Source organism: Artibeus jamaicensis, unplaced genomic scaffold (assembly GCF_021234435.1).
Source record: "Artibeus jamaicensis isolate MK-2021 breed Jamaican fruit bat unplaced genomic scaffold, CSHL_Jam_final scaffold_474, whole genome shotgun sequence".
Lineage (NCBI taxonomy): Eukaryota > Metazoa > Chordata > Mammalia > Chiroptera > Phyllostomidae > Artibeus > Artibeus jamaicensis.
The window spans coordinates 36876666-36899432 of NW_026522046.1; the positions used below are offsets into that span (position 1 = coordinate 36876666).

At 41.3% G+C, this 22767-nt stretch overlaps 1 protein-coding gene across 2 annotated transcripts in view; it reads right to left on the bottom strand.

Moving 5' to 3' along the window:
* The window catches only part of MRPL39 (mitochondrial ribosomal protein L39), a 55333-nt gene that overhangs the window by 20115 nt on the left and 12451 nt on the right, over positions 1–22767 (bottom strand). Inside the window, exons 7-10 of one of the 2 annotated variants that reach the window (XM_037155234.2) lie at positions 20830–20895; positions 19750–19903; positions 19106–19153; positions 16291–16395 (exon numbers count right to left, since the gene is read on the bottom strand). In XM_037155234.2, coding sequence (XP_037011129.2) covers positions 16348–16395; positions 19106–19153; positions 19750–19903; positions 20830–20895 — 316 coding nt within the window. In that variant the 3' untranslated portion in view covers positions 16291–16347. Of the gene's footprint in view, positions 1–16290; positions 16396–19105; positions 19154–19749; positions 19904–20829; positions 20896–22767 lie in introns of those variants that run through there. The other variant, XM_053657904.1, reaches the window with a different exon arrangement.

Here is a 22767-nt window from a genome sequence, read left to right on the forward strand (position 1 = left end):
ATCTTGTGTGTTTCGTAAAAGCAGTCTGGAAAGTGAGATGCGAACACAGCTGGGAAGGTAAAGTGCATGTGTACAAAGTGGTCTCTAAAAATTCCTGACAAGGTAGGGAATTCTCTGGTTTTAAAGAGTTAGTAACAGTTTCAGAATGGATTTTTCTCCTTAACCCAAAGATAAAGTAATGATTTCCAATGAAACATCTTTGTATACTTTTTAGCAGTTATTTATTCCTATTTAGAGATGAGGATACCAAAGAACCACTGTAGTTTGGCCTGAGTTTTTCAATAGCCTCTCACTGACATGATGTTTGAGTCACATAGGAGCAGGTGCACCTTGACGTGTACTTTTAAAACAAGTGCCAGGTGCGATGGGTGCGCAGACACGTGCAGGCACGGGGCACCGTTCTCGACCCACGGCATCGGTACCGTGGCTGACAGCCACTGAGCCCCGAAAATGGGCCCCGCTGCGGTACTCACTGCGCCAGTGCATCCTCACGGCGACCTTCTGGGTCGGTTCTATGTTATCTCCATTTTCAGAGAAGCAACTAAGATTTAAAGAGGTTAAAAGGAGACTTAAAGGATCAAATACCACACAGCCAGCAGCACCGCTGCGGTCCAGAGTGGCACCTGGGCAGCTTGAAAACAGCAGAATGACGCCGCCAGGCCTCCCCCAGATCCGCTCGTTCTTACACTCACCACACCTGTGTGAGTCCTGTCTGTCCCCATCCATCCCTCTGTCCACATCCATGCCTATGTGCAGACTGGGCATCCCACCTCTGCGTGCTTGCACACACATCTCCTAAGAGTAAGGACATTCTCCTACACACTAAAAACGCAGGGTTGTGGCATCCGAGTGCGTTTTTAAAAACAGGAGTGGAGGCGAATCCTCACCTACAGCCTCTGAGGGTTATTTCTGGTGGTACGTTCCATCTTCATCCTGTAACGACCACACCTGGAGGACTGAGACCCACGCCTGGAGCTCTCTAAAGGTAACCAGTCCATCGCTAACCGAGAATACCCACAAACCTCACTAGTCTATTTCCACATTCGTAAGCTTCTACTACGCTAGTTCCCCAAGAATCCAACTGGTACAACCTGACTCGAACGCTGCAGTGCAGTGAGGACCACTGTGAGAGAGGATGGAGGGAGGACTAACCAGCCACCTCGGGGAGGGGCACACCAGGAGCTGAAGGGAACTCGCCTCAGGAGTCGGCTGTCTGCAAGAGAAAGAGAAACGAGGCAGGGCGGGCGAGTCCCTAGGAGAGGAGCAATCTGAAGTAGGCACATTAGTGGCTAAGTGTGTGCAGGCAGTTCTGTCTAGAGAGCAGATGCTGTTGAGGAGACCACACTGAACCCCCACTGTGGGGGTGTAAGAAGTAAACAGTGCAGTGTCCGCCCAGTAGCACAGGGCCAGCGTCCCACGTAAACTAATTTCTAAACAGGCAAAACCGACTTCTGCTCCCAGGGCTTGCTCAGTTGGTCTCCCGTCACTCTCAACACACAAATTCTTCCCTGCTTGGGGCCGTTTCGGTATACAGAAATAGAAAAAAAAATGAACTGTGACTTGTAGAAATGGAAAAGAGGATTTTTCCCCTATGATGCCAGATATATCTGTACATGTAACGAACACACAGGTGACACATACTAAGTTCCTAAGGAGGCACTGTCTCTGAAATTCAGTATCAAGAATAAATGCTGCAGAGTCCAGTACACAGAGGCCGTGTCCTAGAAAAGCTGACTTTTAAAGGGCGGCAGACACTGCAGAGTTTATAACTGCCGTCCAGCTTCTGTTTTCCAAGGGGTGGGGGCAGGGAGAAAGGGTATTGAATATAAATTATAAATGAAAAAGAGGAAATTATAAAAATTCTCCCTTGGAAGTGTGATACTGAAAATGTGAAGTTGCTAGACACGTGGACAACCTCTTGTGACTATAAAATATGAACAAATAGCCACAGTTTACAGCAACAGGCCGTACCTCCCCCACCCTATCCCACCCGAACCCCGAGCTCTCCCCTTCCTGCCCCTGGCTTCTTATCCATGTTTGATAACATTTTCCCAAAGTGTCAGGCCTGAAGCTGAGCCAGCCTGAGGTCAGGCTGTTGGGGAAGTCCTTCTGCCCCGCCCCGCGCCCCCACTGGTCCAGGTCGCGAAGAGCTGGGTTTACTCCACAAAATGACTTGGGTGGGGGGTGGGGGGCAGCGGATATTTTTAACCCATGTTTTTCCACAGCCTTATCTGAAAAGTGAAAGAATTAATCACTGTCCACAATGAAACTATGGGTATATTATTTGGTTTGTAAATAAGCTGCACAAGTTGTTTCAGTAAAACTTTCCAGTTTTAAAATTGGAAAAAAGCACTAGTCTTCTAAGGCCAATATTCTTCCTCATTTGTGCATTCTCAAATAAACAGTCACTCAGTATAATGTTTCCGCAGTGACCCTGTGACACCCACATTAGCTTTCTCTGAGACAGTTCAAAAGTATGTCACACTTAGTCTTATTGTTAACATATTACTGACACATATCTTTTAAAACACTCATTTTCTGAATTTCAAATATAGAAAGGTATGTTGTATTAGAGCCATTTCATGTGCAAACCATTCTTTTCAATAAAGAGCTCTTATTTTGGAATAGTAGGTATTTTTGTTAAAGAATTCTTAAATAGAACTGTCAAGAGAAGGGTTGTGAAATTTTTGTGGAATGAAAATATGCTATAGCGAGTTTGTAATTTTTTCCCAGCAATGGCTTATCCAGGGAATTTTTCTTAAGTGTAATGTAATCTTATTCTCCAAGAGGTCAGGATATGGGTTATTTCTACAGAACAATCTATTTTACGGTTTTTAGAAGGACGTGGCCCCAGTTAGTCCCCATCTCACGGAGTAGCAGGCCACACCACCCACCAACTATAGAACTCCTGTGAATTCTAGAAGAAGCATATCGCTCTGCTGTTTTCCGACAGCGCAGTTGACTTAAGATCAGTTACTGCAATGTAACACAGAACAATCCTATTCTACAGAAAACATGCAATCAAAAAAAACTTTACAGGAATAAACACACTTCAGAAAACCACTCACCTGAATATTTCTTTTGGTCAGAGACCACTGAAGCCCTTTATAAAGAATTACTGAGAAATTTAACAGTGAGGTTTTATAGCATGGGGAGAGGCCAAAACCCAGGGAGCTAAACTAAAACTTAGGTTATATTGTTTCAAACACTTAATTTGTGTTTATCTTATGTGGGGGGGGGCAAGGAAAAGATAAGCTCTCACACTATTTTGGGTCTATCCTCATCTTTCCTCGAAATCACTCTCTATCCCCGTTAAAACTTACCCACCCTGCAGCCGTGGGCCTCAGTCCTTGACCTCCACCTTCAAAGATGACTGGCTACCTAACCTATAAACAAGTCTAAGTTGATGTGTCAATCACAGGGGCTTCAGCACCACCCTTTTCCTCCTTCTCCAAATAACTTGCTTGCATTTCAAGAACAAGCTTATCTGAAACCTCACCTGCCACCCAGGTTCTCGCACCCAAAGGGGATGGTGGTTCTGGTAAGACATTCAGACTGGGCAGAAGGGGACTGAAGCAGGATGACCAATGCAGAACTTCAGAGGAGCAGGTCTCTGGGGCAGAACGTGTGCAGTCCTGTGTCCTCTGACTCTAGGTCCAAAGAGCTAACCAAGAAATTGTCATTCCAAAGAGCAACTATGACAAATCCAGGTTTTCTCAGGACCTTCATTTCTAGACACCTGCATCAGTCTTCACTGTTTACGTTCATGACCCAGTCCAAACAGCAACTGAGTATCAGGAGTCGAAATGGGAAGGCCAGACACAGCTTTTCCCTGCAATCAATTACAGGCTAAGTTGCTGTGAGCAATCAACATTGAACTCCATTTTAAATGTTACATTTTTACCAATAAATAAAAGAGAGATTACAAAAGAGATTAAATAACAAGGGGAAAATATGTAAGGAAAATTACCTAATCACTTCAGTTTTCAAAATCATATCATTTTTCATCTAGAATGGGTTTGGAGCTAGAATTTGTATAACTACATCAATATAGAATCATGTTTTTCAGTAGAAATGGGTGAATATTAACTTTGTGACAACTATTAGTTTCAACTATTTGTAGGTTTCAGGGTGAATAAAACCAGGGGAGTCATATGATGGCTTGGTTTTGACATGAAATGATAGCATACAGTTCTTTTGGTAAGCAAGTATTAAGTGGTTAGTACTGAAAATAAACAGCCGAATAAGAAAATATAGAAATTGATAAAGCTGTGGAAGGACATAACCTGCAATTCATATATGAAAAGAGATCCTCAGTGACAACAAACTTAGGACTCATTCTGCAACGAATTTATTGCTGATAACATCTTTCCTGACTAATCAGTAAGATAAGAATAAAAGGATATATTGAAATCATATGCCCCCCTCTAAAAAGGTCGTCCTTCAGAAAAGAATAATTTAGGGAAATTTTCCCATAGTGCTGCCTGCAGTTTGGTTCTCACTGCCAGAGAAAGAGCAGACTTCCAATGTAATGAAAGATATTTGCTATTCTTTATCTAGGAAACCATCTTGATAGATTTTTATTCAACTAAGAATGCATGGTTTTGACACTCAATTCCAGAGTAATGAATTCTTTCAAGTACTACATTTACTTTGATATACCTGTTCTCAACTACTGAAAAGAACTGTGCAATAGTAAAGCTTATATCGGCCATAAGTATTTCATATTGTGGAGTCAGGGTGTATGCCTTCAGAATGAACCAGGACCCCCACTCTATTTGGTATAACCCATATAAATTTCTCTTGAATTGCTATACATTGCAAATTGTGCTTGTCACGTGCTTATCAAATGGTTAGCAGCTGTCACTGTTGAAGGCTGGGTCTAAATTGTGAATAATTCTTCTCGACCAGCCAAGTAGCTGTAGTGATTCCAGAAAAAAGCCACTTCCCTTCTTATTACCTCATGACATTACCTCTGCCCAGTGGCTTGGCTAATAGACAAGCCATTGTAGTCTGTGATCACTGATTCCCACCCAACACCCAGCAGTTCTTGAGCTCTCCTTGCAAGCCCAGCCTCGTGCTGAAAGTGAGGGCAGCTTCACCACTGAACGGCGGTCAGGAAGGCCATCCTAACGTCCACAAGTCCACTGAGTGCACTTTCCGCACAACTATTCTGGGGTAGCTCCCCTTTTACTCTTTGTGGGGGTTAGTGTTTGTCCTCTACCATCTTTTCAATGAGATGTAAGATTGTGCAGTATATTTCAGACAAACTGCTCCTTTCTCTGCAGCTCTGGGACTTCTCCGTGCCCGAGAGGTCTAGATAACGTAGTATCAGTTTTTGTTGGGGCATTGAGAACAAAACGGAACCTGTGTGATGCTTTTTTATTTCAGCAAACCTTTCATCTGAACCGATAAAAAAATAAAAGCTTTAGAATTGTTAACACAGTGTATCGCACACTGTGGAACACACCGGCCCCTCTTCTGAGCCCTCTGACCAGGCCGTTCCCACGAACAGTAACAGAAGATCAAAGAGAAAAACCCAATGACCTCACTAAAGGTATTTCTTTCAATACCTGTGTTCAGATGTCACCTTTAAAGAAAAGGAGAAAAATTATGGGTAGAATAATATGCAAGCGATTCACTTTAAATACAAATCAGACACCTCTATTTAAGAGGAGATTGAATTATATTGGTTCAGGAGAATTGAATTATATTTTCTTTCAGGAAATACTAACATTAGGATATTAATGTATATTTATTGAATATTTATATTGGCCAAAGTACTGTGTGGCAGGGGGGAAAAAGTCCTTATTTTTACTTTCATTACTGACTGAAATTCAGTAAGAACTAAAATCCTGAATTGACATCATTTAATTCAAAGCCCTTCATCATTAAACTAATTCATCTCAGAAAACAGAAACTTTTTTAAAAAATTACTATGGGTAAGAATATATTTCCTTGGTCTGGGAATTTCCAAACCACGGTATTCTGCCCTGTCAAAAATTTTATTCACTGGGGAATTTTTAACTTTATACATTTCGTTTGAACTTAATCATCATTTCACATCTAGCTGGTTTCATGATTGAATAAAAGAGGTGATTCCCCTCTTGTACTGAAAGAGACCACAGACTTGAATAGCACTTTTAACTTCTAGGTTCTGCTGGAGGGACACCGAAACCAGAAGCTGCGGGAGAAACGTCATTTATCTGAGAGTAAAATCGTACTTTAACAGGAAGTAGCAAATTCATCTTTTTCTTAGTTTGAATCCACTCTCTGCTGAAGACAAGTATTTTGAGACACAGCACTCTTTAAGTCACACTTCCTGTGCGCCCCTCAAAACCAAAGCCCCCCCGCAGTGCTTTCCCCGGAGCAAACTCTGAAGGGCAGGTGGGACGCTTCTTGAAGGCCAGGCCCTTCACCGCATTCATTCTATTCCTAAAAAATAACAAAGGTAAAACCTCACCCAGTTCATTCAGCTTTTTCATAAATCCTAAGGACTATTTTGACTATTCTTGCCTTTTACATAGATTGTCCAGTTCCCCGGAGAGATACTATCTGTTCTGATTTATATCAGAAAAGACAGTATCGTGTGAGAACTCAAGATTCTCCCCCTTTGCATTTTAGCATTCAGGGACTTTGAAGAGTAGTTTTGTTTCATTTTAAAGATGATACACATGCGTAAATAAGAACTACAAAATAGAATTTTAAAAAGATTTAAGTATGCTGAAAGGTAAAAAAAAAAAAATCTTTTAATTGCCAATTTCTCTACCCTTTTCGAGAAATTACTTACTAGGATTTAATAAGCTCTTCCCTTTCCAAGAGGAAAGGTTTATCTCCATCCGATGTTACAACTCCCCGTGCGCACACAACCACCTCTCTCTTCCTCTTGCAGGTGGCGCAGACCAGGAAGGGGAAACCCGTGGTTTGAATTCTTTGTGCCTCATCCTCCGCATGCTGGAAGCCTGCTGTAGGCTGTATGCTGTTAATGCTAATCGTGATAGGGGTTTTTGCCTCGACTGACTCCTACATGTTAGCATTAACAGGGTACGATGCCTGTTACTAGCATTCGCACGGAACAGATTGGCACTGTGGGAGGATGACAGAGAAGCATGAGTCACCCTGCTGGAGAAACTTAGACTTAAGGCTTTGTCTTAATGTGTTCATCGTAACCTGGGTCCCAGGCCATTCCGCCTTAAATCAGGTTTGAAGAGTTGGATCATTTAAAAGCTTTATCAGCAGTATTCCCAATGCAAACACTTTTCCTTTAATCTTCAAGCACGTCTTTGTTTTTACCTTTAAAGGAAAATGTATTCTTGTCATTGTTAATTCTAAGTTATGGTTTGTTCATTGTAACTGTTAATAAGCTCTTAAGGCTTCAACTGGAAGACATGTGAACTAAAGACATTCTGAAACAAATTTCTAGAATATCATTGTTGTTAGAAATTAGGAGGACTATAATCCTCCAGTAATATCATGGATTGTCCAGAAACATTTTTTAAAGATTTAGACATTGGTATTTCCCCCATGTAATAATTTGTTTAGATAACTTCAATTTAAAATTAATACTTTTATACAAATTGCAAGCTATAAAAATAGTCACAGGGATATACAGTATAGAGAATACAGTCAATAATGTGATAATAACTATGTGAGGTGCTAGGTGGGTACTAGACTTACTACACTGATTGATCACTTCATAATGTATGTAAAGTGTCTAATCACTGTTGGATACTTGAAACTAATATAATAGTGTATGTCAACTATAATTAAAAATAAATTTAAAAATATTTTTATTTGAATCTTAGAAAATCAAAAGGGTATTACACTGAATTTGTATTTTTTTAAATGAAGTATTTTTGATCATCTGCATGGTGACTGATGTCTGAGAACTAACTCCTTGTCTTTTTTCTACAAGATACAAAGACTTAACTGAAAAATTTCATATTTGAAGTTAAGTCTCAAACCTAGGTTCAATGGCTTAGCCACATAATAATACCATCAGGTCAGAGAATTCACTCTTCTTCTCTAAGCTTGTTTCTTCATCCACAGAATGGGGCTAATACTTTACAAGGTTGATGTAATGTTCACATAAGAGAACTATTTTGTAAAATATAAAGTGCCACATTACTGTTATAGTAAAAATAATCCAAGAACTTGCCTTCCCACTTTGTTAGAGAAAAGTTAATGATGTGACAGAATACTCAAGGTTTGGATCTCTATGCAATGTTTCTCCGTAAAGAACTATATCACTTACAAATAAACAGTCAATTGTGATTGTTAGCATATTCAATGTATTAGCAACTCTTCTCAACATTCTGTCAGTTATGCACTATGACCAAATAAATCTCGAGTCTTTAGTTATTGAAAATAATTTTGTTGCGGCCTGTTGCAAGGTACAATCTGTAATTTCAGAAGTTAGTTACACACACACAAAGACAATGGGAAGAAATGATGCAAATCCCCAGGGAAACACTCCTGACCCCTAGGACACATTCTCACGGAGGGCACCCCTTGGTGTAGGCCACTGTCTGTTCAAGCTGTTTGTGCTGCTGCGACCAATTCCCTTCTTAACCCTTAGAATGGCCGTTTGGCCCTATGGAGCCCCCAGGTAGGTGAGTCACTTTCAAGGCTGTTTCCTCAAACTATTCATTTTCTCTGCACTGCTTATCTACAAGAGGAGTCTGCTTCAAGTCCCAGTTCTTCACATCCCCTCTTGCTAGGTAAAGCTACAAAGTCCCAAGATGTTAGGCCTGGAATAAGACTAACATAGTATTGCCTTTATTCTGTTAAAATGGAAAGCTATGACCATCAGAACGCTATAACTAAGAACGAGTGTGCTGCGAAATGTCTTATTTGAAGAGCACTAGAATGCAATACACGAAACTTACATGGGTTAATCTCTCTAAGCCTCAGTTGCCTCACCAGTAAAATAAGTGTGTTTCACAAGGGCAGTAGACTGAAATGAAACAGGGCACAGAAGGAGCACAGTATCTGTAATAGTTGTGTACAGTGCTAGGTGGGGACGAGAATTATCAGAGGGATCACTTCCTGAGTTATATAACTGTCTAACCACGATGGTGTATACCTGAAACTAGAACAAAATAATACCAAACGTCAACTGTAACTGAAAAATAAAGAGCACAATATGTATTATGTGTTAAGCAAACACCAGCTTTAAAACCCTGTTCATTATAACTGTTTCAGTCACGTAAATCAAACATCTACCATAGCACTCTCCCCGAGGACACATGAGCTCTGATCTCTCCATAATCCATGACGTCATCCCAGGGAACCCAGATAACGCCAGGGTCACTGGGTTTCACTGAGGCACAGCGCTCCTCGGCTTCTAGGTCCCAATCTCCTGGTGTTTGATGGAGTCCCCCTGACCAATAATATATCAGCCACTCCAAAAACTCTTGGAGCGTAAGACTGGGTGTGATTCAGGGTTGGAGGAAGGGTTGAGTAGCAATGAACTGTGTGTGCGTGTACTTTTCAGTGACAGACTAAGGGTAGCTGAAGAAAATATGGGTTCTGTGGAAGACAGAGAAGGCAAAAAGAACCCAGTTTTGTACACAGACTACTGGACTGAATGAGGCACTCAAGTGTGCAGGGCATGGTTTCTTTTGTAAGAATTGAAGAATGTCAAGGGCATTGTCTAGGGTATGACCCACTTCCCTCCAAACCTGCTGAACTGGAGGCCTTTCCTTTTTACCATCGGCAGCTTCAAAAACCCAACAGTTAAAAAAAAAATAGAAGAATAAGGTAGAAAACAGTGAAGTCAGGAGATTGAAGAATATATAGAAAACATGCTATATTAGAGTCTTTCCGAAAATAGAAGATGACCAGAACCTCAAAGAAAGTGGGAGAACTTGAAAAGGGAGCTTGAAGAAAATAAAAAGCCCTCAAATGGGAAGTTCCTGTGGTTCTCAACCACTAAGGACTGGAAAACGGTGGAACCAGCGATAAAACTTACGCATAAGAGTTCAGCTCTCCACTTTGGATTTCAGATTCCCTCATAACAATAAGGATAAGGAAAGGATGTCCACATAAAGGGGACTTTTCTTTCCCGTTACTATTAACAGATCTGACTGTTCCAATACTAGTCTCCGCCTGGCTAACACGTATTCCTAACCACCTCAGTAACAGATTTTTTTTTGAGGTGGATTTCTCAATTATCATCCCAATGACAGCTTCTCTATCTTCAATCACCCTTCCTTGCAGTGCCCAGTCATCTCCCAGTTCACTAGCACTTAACACACTCCGTCCTAATTTCTCTTGCTGTGTGAATGCCTGTACCAAAGGAAGTGATACCCTTGAGGACAGAGCCACCATCATGCACACTCTTATCCCAAATGTTTACTGACTCAAGACAATGTTATTATTCCAAGTTCAACTGTAAAAACAGAAATGAATTTAAATCCAGTGAACATTTCACTTTCCAGGCGTATCAAACTCATTTTCACCGGTGGCCACATCAGCCTCACAGTTGCCTTCATAGGGCCAAATGTAACTTCAGGACTGTATACATGTAACTGCTCCTAACAGTTAAGTGAGAGCTCGGCGCTGCTGCCAGGTAGAAACAAGGGGACGGGTGGGAGAAAACAAGGTGGAGGCCGGATTCGGCCCAAGGGCCTTGTGTTTGCTCCCTGTGCTTTATACCAATAAGTTCAAAGAGGTGATTTCTGTTAAATAAGAATTCAGTATAGCAAATAAATACCGAAAAATTCTACATATAACTGAAGAGCTAGGGCAGTGATTCTCACCTTGGAGACTGGTCAAGAAGCAGATTCCCAGGCTCCTGCCCCCAGAAACTCCGACTCTGTTATGGAGCACAGAGACTGCCGTTAACCAGGCTAACCTGGTGATCCAAATGCAAGTGGTGCCTAAACCAACTCTGAGAAGCTGGTTTACAGCCAGTACTACCTGCCAGTACGATGGCAAGTAGGAACAGTGCTCAGCAGAACCCGTACAAATTCAATGTCAGTTTACACCCCATTCACTGTATAATGAAGTTCTGTGACATTCTTGAAGTGATGAGATGCCCTGTCATTGACCTCTTTGGGGATGGCAGCAACTAAAATTTGGGCCTGGTTACCCCTCCCCACCAAAAACATCCTATCCATCTTAATAAAATCCACCTGACTTGAAAGTCCCCCACCAAAACTAGCTGCCCTGTGCTCCACCACCAGCTGCAACCACTCAATGGCCACATGTACTATTGAGACCCAAACTACAAGCTCCTGCTCAGAGCAGTAGTTAGGGAAGGTCAATGAGAGGGAACTGGACACCAGGTCCTGCCTTGGAAAGAGTTCATTAGTTAATAAAACAATCACAAAATATTGCTGCCAACTATCTCGCCCTCCCACCCCCGTGCTGCCAAAGCTTTGCCGATCACTATACCCAGTCTCCACTTGGGAAAATCGTACCCTCTCCCCAGTGCTGTCAGTTTAGCAATCTCCCTAATCCCTTGGGCCATGGCAAGCACTCAGAAGATAAACTCTGCAAAGGTTCCCACCCAGAAATGACCTTTCTCCTCTGTTCTCCCGAAGTGCAGTGAGCAACTCCCCTACCAAAGTGCTGCACGTGTTGCCCCGCATTTTAATTGTGTGCCTGTTGTTCTCTAGATCAGGAGCTTCTGTAAGAAGGAAACGTCATTTTAAACTTTTCTGTTTCACTCAGCTCAGGGCCTTGCTCTGTTTAAGTGCAATGGGAAAATGGATCCAAGTCTCCACCGACTTTGGAACCACAGCTCGTTCTGATGCTGGAGACTATCTGTACCTGGCACACGAGTGTGTCCAGCTTCAGCAATTGCTGTTCTGAGTTGACCTGCATGGACTCATTACAGACGGCTCAAGCAATGCTTTGGCTTTTCCTAAATTCTGCAAATCAAGAGGACAGTGTCCATATTCACTTTAAGAAGTTCTGTAATTAAAAATATGTAAACAGGAAGCCCTAGCCAGGTAGCTCAGGTGGCTAGAAATTCATCCCAAAAGGACAAGGCTGCAGGGTCAGTCCCCGCTCAGGGCACATACAAGAGCAACCAGTGAATGCATAGATAAGTAGAACAACAAATCAACGTCTCTCTCTCTCTCTCTCTCTCTCTCTCTCGCTCCCTTTCTCTACAATCAAAAAGTAAAAATTAAAAACATATATAGATATGAAAATTTGTCTTTTATCTCCACAGGCAGACTTGACATACACCCAACTTTGAGATCCCTTAGAAGTACCATTGTAGTAGTATCATCCTCTAAAATTAAAATTTTCCTTACCAATAAATTTAACCATATATGAAATCTAAAATCTGCTTGCTGAATAAATTTATTTTTTAAAGGATATTATCTATTACTTATCAATACTTAAAATACAAATACTTCTTTGATTAAAAGGATCGCCTATAAGAATTTATATTATAGATCTAGTACATGGATAGGATTATACATATAAAACTTTACTAAGTGAAACATTATTTTAATAGAAAAGAACTAAAAATCAACCATCAACGGGGACTGATAAAATGATGGTACACCTATAAATGGGAGACTATATAGTGAAAGAATAGAAACAGAATATGTAACCTCTATTTTTTTCTAAAATAGAAAAAAAAGGAAGAGGAAATAAGGGGGAGGAAGGAGAAATACAAATGCAAAGAAGTGGTAATCACAGTAAAGTATACGTGAATTAAAACTGACTTCTTAAAAGATAGTAATTCCAAGACTAGATTTAAACAGAAAATAAATTTTATGCTGCTTACCAAAGGAAAAAGGCTTAAAACACAATGACATTAAGAAAAGTCAAAAAGGGATAGAAAAATATATACCAGGTAAATACTAACAAATGTTTAATATAATAGAAGCAAACTAAAGAAAAAACATTACGGAAACCAGATAAAGTATAGGAAATTACTATTAGGTATACTGAGGGTCCTTATTTAATGAAAAAAGTACGACTTGCCAGCAAGTTATAAAAATCCCGAAACAGAATACACAGTACTAACAAAAATACTCTCAAAACATAATGAATAAGGGAAAATTGCCAGAAATCCATACTCATTGTAGGAGAATGGATTTAAACCAAGGAAAGGTTCCTAAATTCTTTTTTAAAGAGAAAACCTAGCCATGGCCAATGTGGCCCGGTTAGTTGGAGTGTGTGGTCCCGTGAACTGGGGCGCTGCTGGGGAACTGCAAGTCAGGGTACACGTCTGGGCTGTGGGTTCCATCTCCAATCGGGGTGCATACGAGAGGCGGCCAATCGATGTTTCTCTGTCACGCTGACATTTCCCTCCCTGTCTCTCTCTTTCCCTTCCCCTCTCTCTAAAATCAATGGGGATGTCCTTATATGAGAATTAAAAAGAGAGAGAGAAAAAAACCTAAAACACAATGACATGAAAAGTTGAAAGGAAAAAAATTTACCATTGACCTACACAAACTTCATGTAAAATGTACCAGAAAAAAATGATTTTAAGGCACGCCTCTCAGAACTTGACAAGCTGGTCCCACAATAACGATGCCAATTTTGGAAAAGGAGAATAAGGACTCACAACACCAGAAATCAACACAAGTTATGAAGCTGATCATTAAAACTGTGATAGTGGCTCGGGGACAGCGAATGGGCCAGTGGGCCAGCCAGGCGTTTACAGGGATCCGATGTATGATGGCGGGGCGCCACCACGAAGAACAGGAAGAAAAGAAATGATACAAAGTAACCGACTACCCCAGTGGGGGAGGGGAGGACTCACGGTTCAATCCCTTACCTCACTCTACACACCTAATGAAACTTCAAGTAAATTCAACAAATATAAAAAAGGAAGACTTTAAAATATTTTTAAAAATAAAGAAAAATGCCTTATAACCTCAAGTTAGGGAAGGCTTTCTTAAATTTCTTGCACAAATAAAAATCACAAAAGAAAAGAAAGATGATTTGTCCACATAAAAATTAAAGACAGTGTAAACAAAGTTAAAAGATAATCCAGACCAAAGAAAATATCTGCAGTGGCGAAAGTTTCTGAATATATAAAGAGGCCCGATTAATATAAAAGGACCAAAGATCCAATTTTTTAAAAACTGGGCAAAGGCTATAAACTGGTAACTCACAGAAGCAATTTTATTGGGTAATAAACAAATGAAGAGATGTTCACTGTCACTACATGGTCAACATTAAACCAATTAAGTTAAATGAGATAGGATCGCGTACATCCCACCGCCAAGTGTTGGAATGTCTGACAGTGATGAGTGGAGGGAGTGGGGAAATGGGGACTCTCACCCCGCTCATGGAGAGTAAACTACCTGGTGACTGACAGTTGGTAAAGCTGAAAATGCGCTTCTGCTTCTGCGCGCTTTAGAGAATCTGTTAAATGATACACAGAGAAACATACACGAGAGTATTTTCTGCAGTACTGTTGATAATACTAAAAAGTCAAGACCATCCTCAATGATTATCACTAAGAAGATAAATGAATCATGAGATTAATCATACAGTACATGGTAAACAGAATACTGTAGAGCTCTGCATAGTATCGACCATCTCTGCATGTATACTAACATGTACCAACACGCTAAATGGGAAAACATAATGCCGAGCAATTAAAACAAATTGCTAAAGAGTATCTATCATGAACCCAATTACGGTTAGTTTTAAAAGAGAATAGTAGGCCCTGGCTGGTGTAGCTCAGTGGATTGAGCGCGGGCCTGCGAACCAAAGGATCGCGGTTTGATTCCCAGTCGGGGCACATGCCTGGGTTGCAGGCCAGTTCTCAGCAGGGGACCCAAGAGAGGCAACCATGCATTGATATTTCTCTTCCTCTCTCCTTCCTCTCTAAAGATAAATAAATAAAATAAAATAGAATAGAATAGTATACAATGTAAATCAGGAGGGTAAATGATGGGTAAGCATATGCACTAACAGGATAGTTTCTTCTTGGAAGGAAAAGACATGAAGACTTTCTATGGACAGGTACATTCTTCTTAAAAACAAAAGGGTCAGAAGTAAGGGGAAAGGTTACAACTGGTTAAACCGGGGTGGTGGCTGCATGTCAGGATCCTTGGTTGCAAATAACAGGATCCAAAAACAAATGGCTCACAAGTTTCAGACTGAGATCAGGTGGCACAGCTCTGACAAACGTCATTACGCCACAGAGCCACTGCAGGGGAAAAGCTACTGAGCAAGGCCAGCCCCACAGTCCAAATGGAGACAGGGAACCTCTCCCGCTACCACCCTGAAAGCCACGTGTTGCTGTTCAACAATATGGATCCCATGTGCCACTCTCTTTTCACGGTGTCACTTCCAAATGTCACACAGAAGTGTCTAACAGGCGAGACTTAGCTGTCTGAGCCCAAGTCCCAAAGAAAGTTAGAAAATTAAGTTTCTCTCTGCTACTTAGTGAAACGAAGATCTATACAGTGGGGGAAGTCACCAAAAAGTATGAAAAACATCCAAATAGGTGTTACAGTATTTTCTGTACTTCTTGGTATATTCAAGGAAAAAAAATTTCAAAGTATGAATCCACAAGCAACAAAGGGAATATCTCTTCAGATGAAACCCGTGCACCAAGCCCAGGAACCAAAGTGGTCAGACTAGAATGGGAAAAAAATTTGGCAAAATATTTTTAAAAGGCTGATAATCAAGACTTGCCCAAGGAATGGGGAAGCAGGAACTCTCAGATGCTGTTGTTGGGACTGTCATTCAGAGGCAAGGACCAGGTGGCATCCACCAATAACTCCAGGACCAGAAACCCCTTCCTACAGATGTCCTGACGTGTGGGCAGCGCAGGGGGGCACCTGGGAAAGCCCGTGAGCGAAATCACCCGGCTCCCAGTTTCGGCTTTGCGACTTGACATCCGGCTCCTTCAGTTTCTTCGTTACCACATGGAAACACCTTCTCAACAGGCTGCTTGTGAGGGTTAAATGAAAAGGTTCTATGAGAAATGGCCAGTGTGTAAGAAATAGTCAACTCAGTAAATACTCAGTTGATCTGTCTATACATAAAACACTTGCCATTTTGCACAAGGATGTTTACTGCACCACTTTAAAATAATGAAAAACTCAAACTAGTTGATCCTATTTATGTTTTTAAAAGAGTACATTGGTATTCGTACGTGTAAGTTTAAATGTGCAGAAAAGACTACAAGGGGAAAACACCAAAGGGTGTTACATCTGGGGAGTGTAAGAGGACAGGCTTATTTCTGTGTGAAATTTTTACTGTGAACAGCGTAAGTCGTTTCATCCTTTAAGGGGGGAAGTAAACATCAGTATATATCTCAGAGAAGACAGTTAATCTTTATAAGCACACACAAACATTACATAAAAAACTTTTATTTTCATTCACTATATACATATAAATTTTACGGAGTTACTAGGTAGATGAACTTTCCTCTGTAGGTGTAATTTGATCTTCAGTTACCTGTAAAAATATGAATAGCTTTACTTTTCTAATAAACACTTATTTTTATTCTTTACCCATCACTTAAAACCATTCCACAGTCCATCTCTTACGATGACCTTTGTCTTTCTCCTTCAATAATAAGTATTACAGAAAGCAAAGTAGGAAGAAAAGAAAACATACAAGGCCAAGTTTCCAATCTAAACTATCAAGTACAATTCCATTCAAAATATAACCTGAGGCACATATCTAGGTTTCTCCAGTTTGTTATTTTATGTTTCATCTGTAAAATGAATCATTGGTGTAAAGAAACTACCAGCAGTGCTGCAACAGATACTTTAAATCCATTTTGTTGGGCGGTAAAATTCTGTTTTGAACACAGTTTATTACGGGTGTAATACGAACAGGCATCTGTATGTCCATACAGTAAGTCCTCACTTAATATCGTCAGTAGGTTCTGTGACTTTAAGCCAAAGCACATAGGAAGAAACAGTTAAGTTCCTTCAGCATCTCATCCATGTTATGAAACAAGGTTAAATGAACGACACAAACTGCTGTACTTCTATTCTATGTCACTCAGACGCATCAAAGAAACGGGGCGAACCTGTCTTCCTCATCACCCCGAGACCTGCTCCACCTCCTGCACCCTCACTTCAGTGCGGGGCTCGCCCGGCCGTCCTCTCCCCTGCACACTCGAGCACAGCCACTCTCACCGCCACGCCCGAACCTTAGAAAGCCATCACCTTCTCTACCCCTAACAAGAGGGCTGGCTTCACTTGCAGCTATCATCCCCACTGACCCAAAACGAGCTTTTAAACAGAAATAGCACCCAGCAGGTCATTTTCTTTTTAAAATTCTCCAGTTACCCCCAACCACCTTCAGGAAGGCACTGCAAATTCTACATTATGGACGGTGAGCCTTTCACACTGTTCACAACGAACTTCTTTGGACTCATCACCCACCCTCCACGTGACCAAACATTCAGTCACCTGACATTCACATGCTCTCCTTTCCTCCGGGCCTCTCCACAAGGAGATTCTCCTGAGATAACTCCCAACCTGTCCCCCAGCAAACTACCTGCTTGGCCCCTTTTATTCATCCTTTAAAAGCAGCTCAAGTAGAAGGCATCGATCCCTGGGAACCTTCTCCCTGGCTGAGCCCTCCTCCTCTGCGTGTGGGTGCCAGAGCCCCACCCACATGCAAACCTGACCGTGTGCTGTGTCCAGCTACCCCATTAAAGCCACTTCCTGGAGGTCGGCAGGCTTTGTTCATTTCTGCATCAGGGTCGGGCACAAAACACTCAGTAAGTCTGTGTTAGTTGCATCAATGGACCATATGTATAACCTCCTCTCCTTAGAGAGCAACATGGGCAGTGGAAGAAGAAACCTGAGCCACAACTAATCTTTCAAAAACAGCTACTCACTGACTTCTACTAGGTACTCTGAGTCACTGTCTCTGCTATTTTTCTGCATTTTTCCTTGCTTTAAAGTTTTCACTTCTTGAGCTTACCCTAATTTACACTAATTTTCTCTCTAGTTTCTTCTTCTAAAATGATTATTACCAAAGAAAGTTATTCCATTTATTCAAATAAACTTTCCTATCATGAAAAAAATTACATAAACTTTACACAAGACTATTATGGCTAAGTAGTACGTAAACAATAAATTTCCACCTGTAAAGTCATTAATATAGACTGGGTATAAACATTGTCATAAACATAATCAATAAATATTTACTAGGTAACCCCCCACCCTGTGTGCCAAGTGTCAGGTTCAAAATTTGGGGTCATGGGACTATAACAAGCCCTATGTGGGTTAATGAACTGAATGCAAATGTAATAGCAAAAACAAACAGAAAATAGTGTGAGGAGGTATAGAATCATGCAGAAATTGCATGAATCAGATATTCGATAGCAACTCCTCAGAGTGGGTCAGGGAGAAGGTGAGACTTGGGTGAAGTACTAAAGAATGAGCAGGACGTAAAGAGAGGCGAGAATGGGAAATGGAATCCAGACGGAGGAACGGTCATTAAGAAACAGACGTGAAAACCAGTTTGCTGTGTGCTGAGCAGCGAGCCTGGGAGCCGGGTCAGAGTGGAAAATCAGGGGAGCTGGGAAGGGCTCGTGAGGCCGGGTCACGCGGCACAGCTATTGGGTCACTGCAGCGAAAGATGAACACCGGACCCATGGAAGGGCGAATAGGGGGAACTGTGGTCAAGAAATATAATCATTCCTACTAACAAAATCTAAATGCAAATGACAATGTAAACTACAAAAGCAGAAGTGTTTAAAGCTGATTTTTCAGGACATGTGTGCGTTTAATATGTCAACAGTCAAGGAAGATTTAAAATATATCTGACAAGTCTTAATCTTTAAAACGTTCATTAAGTACACAAGAAAAGTATCACGACACCTAATTAACACAATTACCACCTCCAAAAATATTACTACTATATAGTAATATTCTTATTGCTCTTCAAGTTCTATGGTATCATTACCATAAGATTAACAAATAAAATCAAAAGAGAATTACAAACTTAATTTTTCTCTTGCCACAATATTACTGGGGTAAACAATCACAAAACTGCTTTTGCTGTTGAGACAACTAAACTAGTCTATTGAAAGAACAGATAACTGTTCTTCCCTTTCCTTTTCTTTTTTTTGTTGTTGTTGCTTAATTTCAATGAATACTTCTTTGTAGAAGAGTACTCATTAGCTGTTGAAAACACTTACCAATTTCTGAGACCTTTCCAATAGCTTATTCCATATCGTAACATGCGCCTTGAGAAGAGATTTAATATGAATTAAATAAATCAATGAAGTTAAAATAAAAGCAGCTAAGTCTTTATACAGGTTTTAAACAAAACAAAGACTTAAGTCAGTTGGGCAGTACTTAAACGAGGCGAAAAGCTCACAAACGTGGATTAGACTAGGAAAAGAGGTAGCACATAGAGCAGATGTTTCATTTGGCATTTAAGTTTGGCAAAAGTTTAATTAAAAACAGAAGAGAATTAGAAGGGTAAGATCAATACGGAGCATGACAGGCCCTGAGTCAGGACCAGTCCATCAAATTTAGGGAGACGAGCAGGCCAAAAGGAAGGCATTCCCACAGGTCTGAGCAACGCACCCTCTCCTGTACTAATCTGAAAAGTTAAACTCTATCTCAATGTGATTTAAGTTTTTCAACTAATGTTTCTTCTATGAATTACCTGGTTACATCCTGGGAATAACTCTTTTTAAATCATACACCTGAACTCATAAAACACTAGTCACAACTTAATGAAAATTAAAATGTTATGCCCTTTAAATTGGTATAAATCGAGACTAAACTCATGCCACACCCAAACAGAATGGCCCGAAACTTGAACTTTACTTACTCTTAAGTGAACAGGCAAAGAGAGGCCCTGAAACCTTCGCACGAGACGGGAGTGGGGGGCCTGGCGACCGTGAGCTGCCGACACTGCGTACTGGGAACAAACACTGGTTCTTGGAATAAGAGGGCCCTCCGTCACATCGATGAAATCACCGAACCTGGTTTGATTTTGAAAACCAACCATTAAAACCTGAACATCAAATCATGTGCTATACACTGGGGCTAAAGAATCTATTTGTTCTCTTTGCTGCTACATCTCTAATCAAGAACATCCTGCGTGTCTCGGTGCCATCTCCAACAGCCATGACACAGAAATCTGAAGTGAGGGGCTAGACTTTTGACAACTGAACTTGAGTGAATCTTTTTCTAAATTAGCATCGATGATACAATTAAAGTTTTTAAGATCAGTGAACAATCACATCATCACATGGATCCACTGTCTAAAACCGACAACCTACAACGTTACAAGTCACTGCACAGAGTTCAGAATTCAGTGTGCATGGCGACAGATCGTGTCCAGAAACAGAGCAGTTTTCGAGAGGAAACAAGTTCAGTCCAAATCAGCCGAACACGAAGCTGAGCAAACAGTTACAGACCACAAAGTCAACTGCGCATGATGCACTGTCTCACCTCTCTCGTCCTTGCATCGGAAAGCACACTCCAGTTTAACTTACCTACAGGTACTTATCAGCAGTAACTAATCAGTCAGAATGCGTATTTCTGTAAACACACGACTTACCGCGTGCAATTCATAATAATGAATATTTTCTCAACTTTAAAATTATCTCTTAAAAATTACACTTTTAAACAATGGTTTTCTACCCCTGAAATGCAGAAATAAAAGTAACAGTAAAATGAGCAACCGAAACCACTACGTTCCTAAAGGTAATTTAAGGCTTCCAACGACTACTTATGAAAACCCCAAACCAACCAACAGAAAATACGGCAATGAGAGTAACAAAAAAAGATACGAGTTCATCTTTTTTAGTTGTATACTACATATAATGATATAATATAGTAACCATAATAAAGCCACGCCTTACTACAAATTAGCATAGCAGCCAACTTTTTTATTTTCACTTACCTGTGCAGCGTGACTATTCTCTCAGGGTTCTGAGATGCCCTCTCTTCTATGAGATCTATTTTATACCTAAAAAGCACAGCAAAGAAACAAATTTTAATCATAAAATATACAAAAAGATGTTTAAAGGAACCTGTCTCTCCCTGTTACAGTCACAGTTTTGGAAAGGACGGCTCACATGTGGAGTCCGCCCTTCCTCACCTCCCGCCCACCCGCCTCAGGACTCCACAGTGTCTCACCAAAGCCACAGGAGCCTCCCAGGGACCACCCTGACGGACACTCTGGGTCCTCATTTTCTTCCCTCAGCACCGCTCACCTCCACTTCCCCAAATGCTTACTATTTCAGCTCTCTGGCCACTCTCCACTTTTCCTGCCTTTCAAGGACTGTGTCTGAGACCCTCCTTCCACTCTGCGCACCCTCCCTGGGCCAGCTCCTAGGTTTGCACAGCCTGAATCACCACTCACACCTGTGCATCCTCCACATCTCCGCTTCTAACCCACATACCTCTGCGGAGCCCCCAACTGTGTATCCAAGACCCTGCCAGACATCCACGAGGGTGTTCCACAAGCACTTTGAACTCCCAAATTCTCCAAGGGAACAAAAAGTTACCTCCCTTTCCCCACCAAACTTGTTCTTACTCCTAGCTTAGGAATGAAAGAGCTTAGTTCTCATGTCCCTGGCTTTGTACATGATACCACCAAACACCCACGTGTCCAAGTAAAGAACTTGGGAGATTTCCCTAATCCCTGCTTCTCCTACCACACCCTCCACATGCAGTTCATACCAAGTTATGCCAATTCTGCCTGAATGTTTCCCAAAACTGCCCCATTTTGTCAGCATAGCTAACAGCAGAGACGGAACCGCACAGCCCAGGTTCAAATCCTGACTCCACCACTTACTACCCAGAGCCTTGTCTATTCAAACCAGAGCAGTAAACATATATTACGTGAGCACCTGGCAAGGCTGGGAAATGCTAACTCATGCGAGAACACCCGCTTACTGCCACACCCCTTTTGCCAGAGCCCCCGCACACCAGGCCCCAAGCATCACTGAGGGAGGCGGTTCCCCTAAACACTTACAACTCCTGACCCACCTCTAAGAGCCGAAACCAAGGCCTGACCACAGATCCTCTGTGAACCACCCAAAACTCTTCCTTGCCCTGAAACTTACCCCTGAACCACGTGCCCACCACACACACACACACACACACACACACACACACATTCAACTACGATACTGAAGTTCTACAGGCCTCTGCTGGACTTGGACAACTGAGTATGAGAAAGAAAAACCTCAGTGCACGCGGCAGAAAGTCCGGAGCACTGTGCGACATGGTAGCTGTGGAACATTTAAACGCAATGAGTCCTGACCGAAACGTGCCCGCGGTGGAGTACACACCGCGTTCTGACGACCTAGTACGAGCAGAAGACTGTCCAGTATCATTAGCATTTTTAATGTGGGAATTATAACATTTAAAATATACTGTTTAAATAAAACTATGGTTAAAATTAACTTCACCCTTTTTATTTTTTAATGTAGCCTCTAAAAATTTTAAAGATGGCTCACATTGTATTTCTATTGGACAGCAGACCCCAGAATTTTGGCATGGTGACCTGACATGCTCTGATAATCCAAGGAGTTTTCTTAAAGACTCAGGGGCAGTTTGACTCTGTAGTTCTACTTTCACTCTAGTTCAGTTAAAATGGTCTATTCCTACTGGTTTCTAAGTACGCTGGTCCCAGGATATGCTACAAAAAAATATGCTTCAAGAAAAAGAGTTACACAGGTTAATGCATTTGAAAATTATTGTTTTCAGTATCTACTTTGGGAGGCTTCAGAGTGAACAGGGGTAAATTTTTTTATGCTGCCATTCTCCAAATTCAGTCAAATGCAGTACATGTTTTTCAGCATATTAATTAATAACATGTGGAAGAACATTC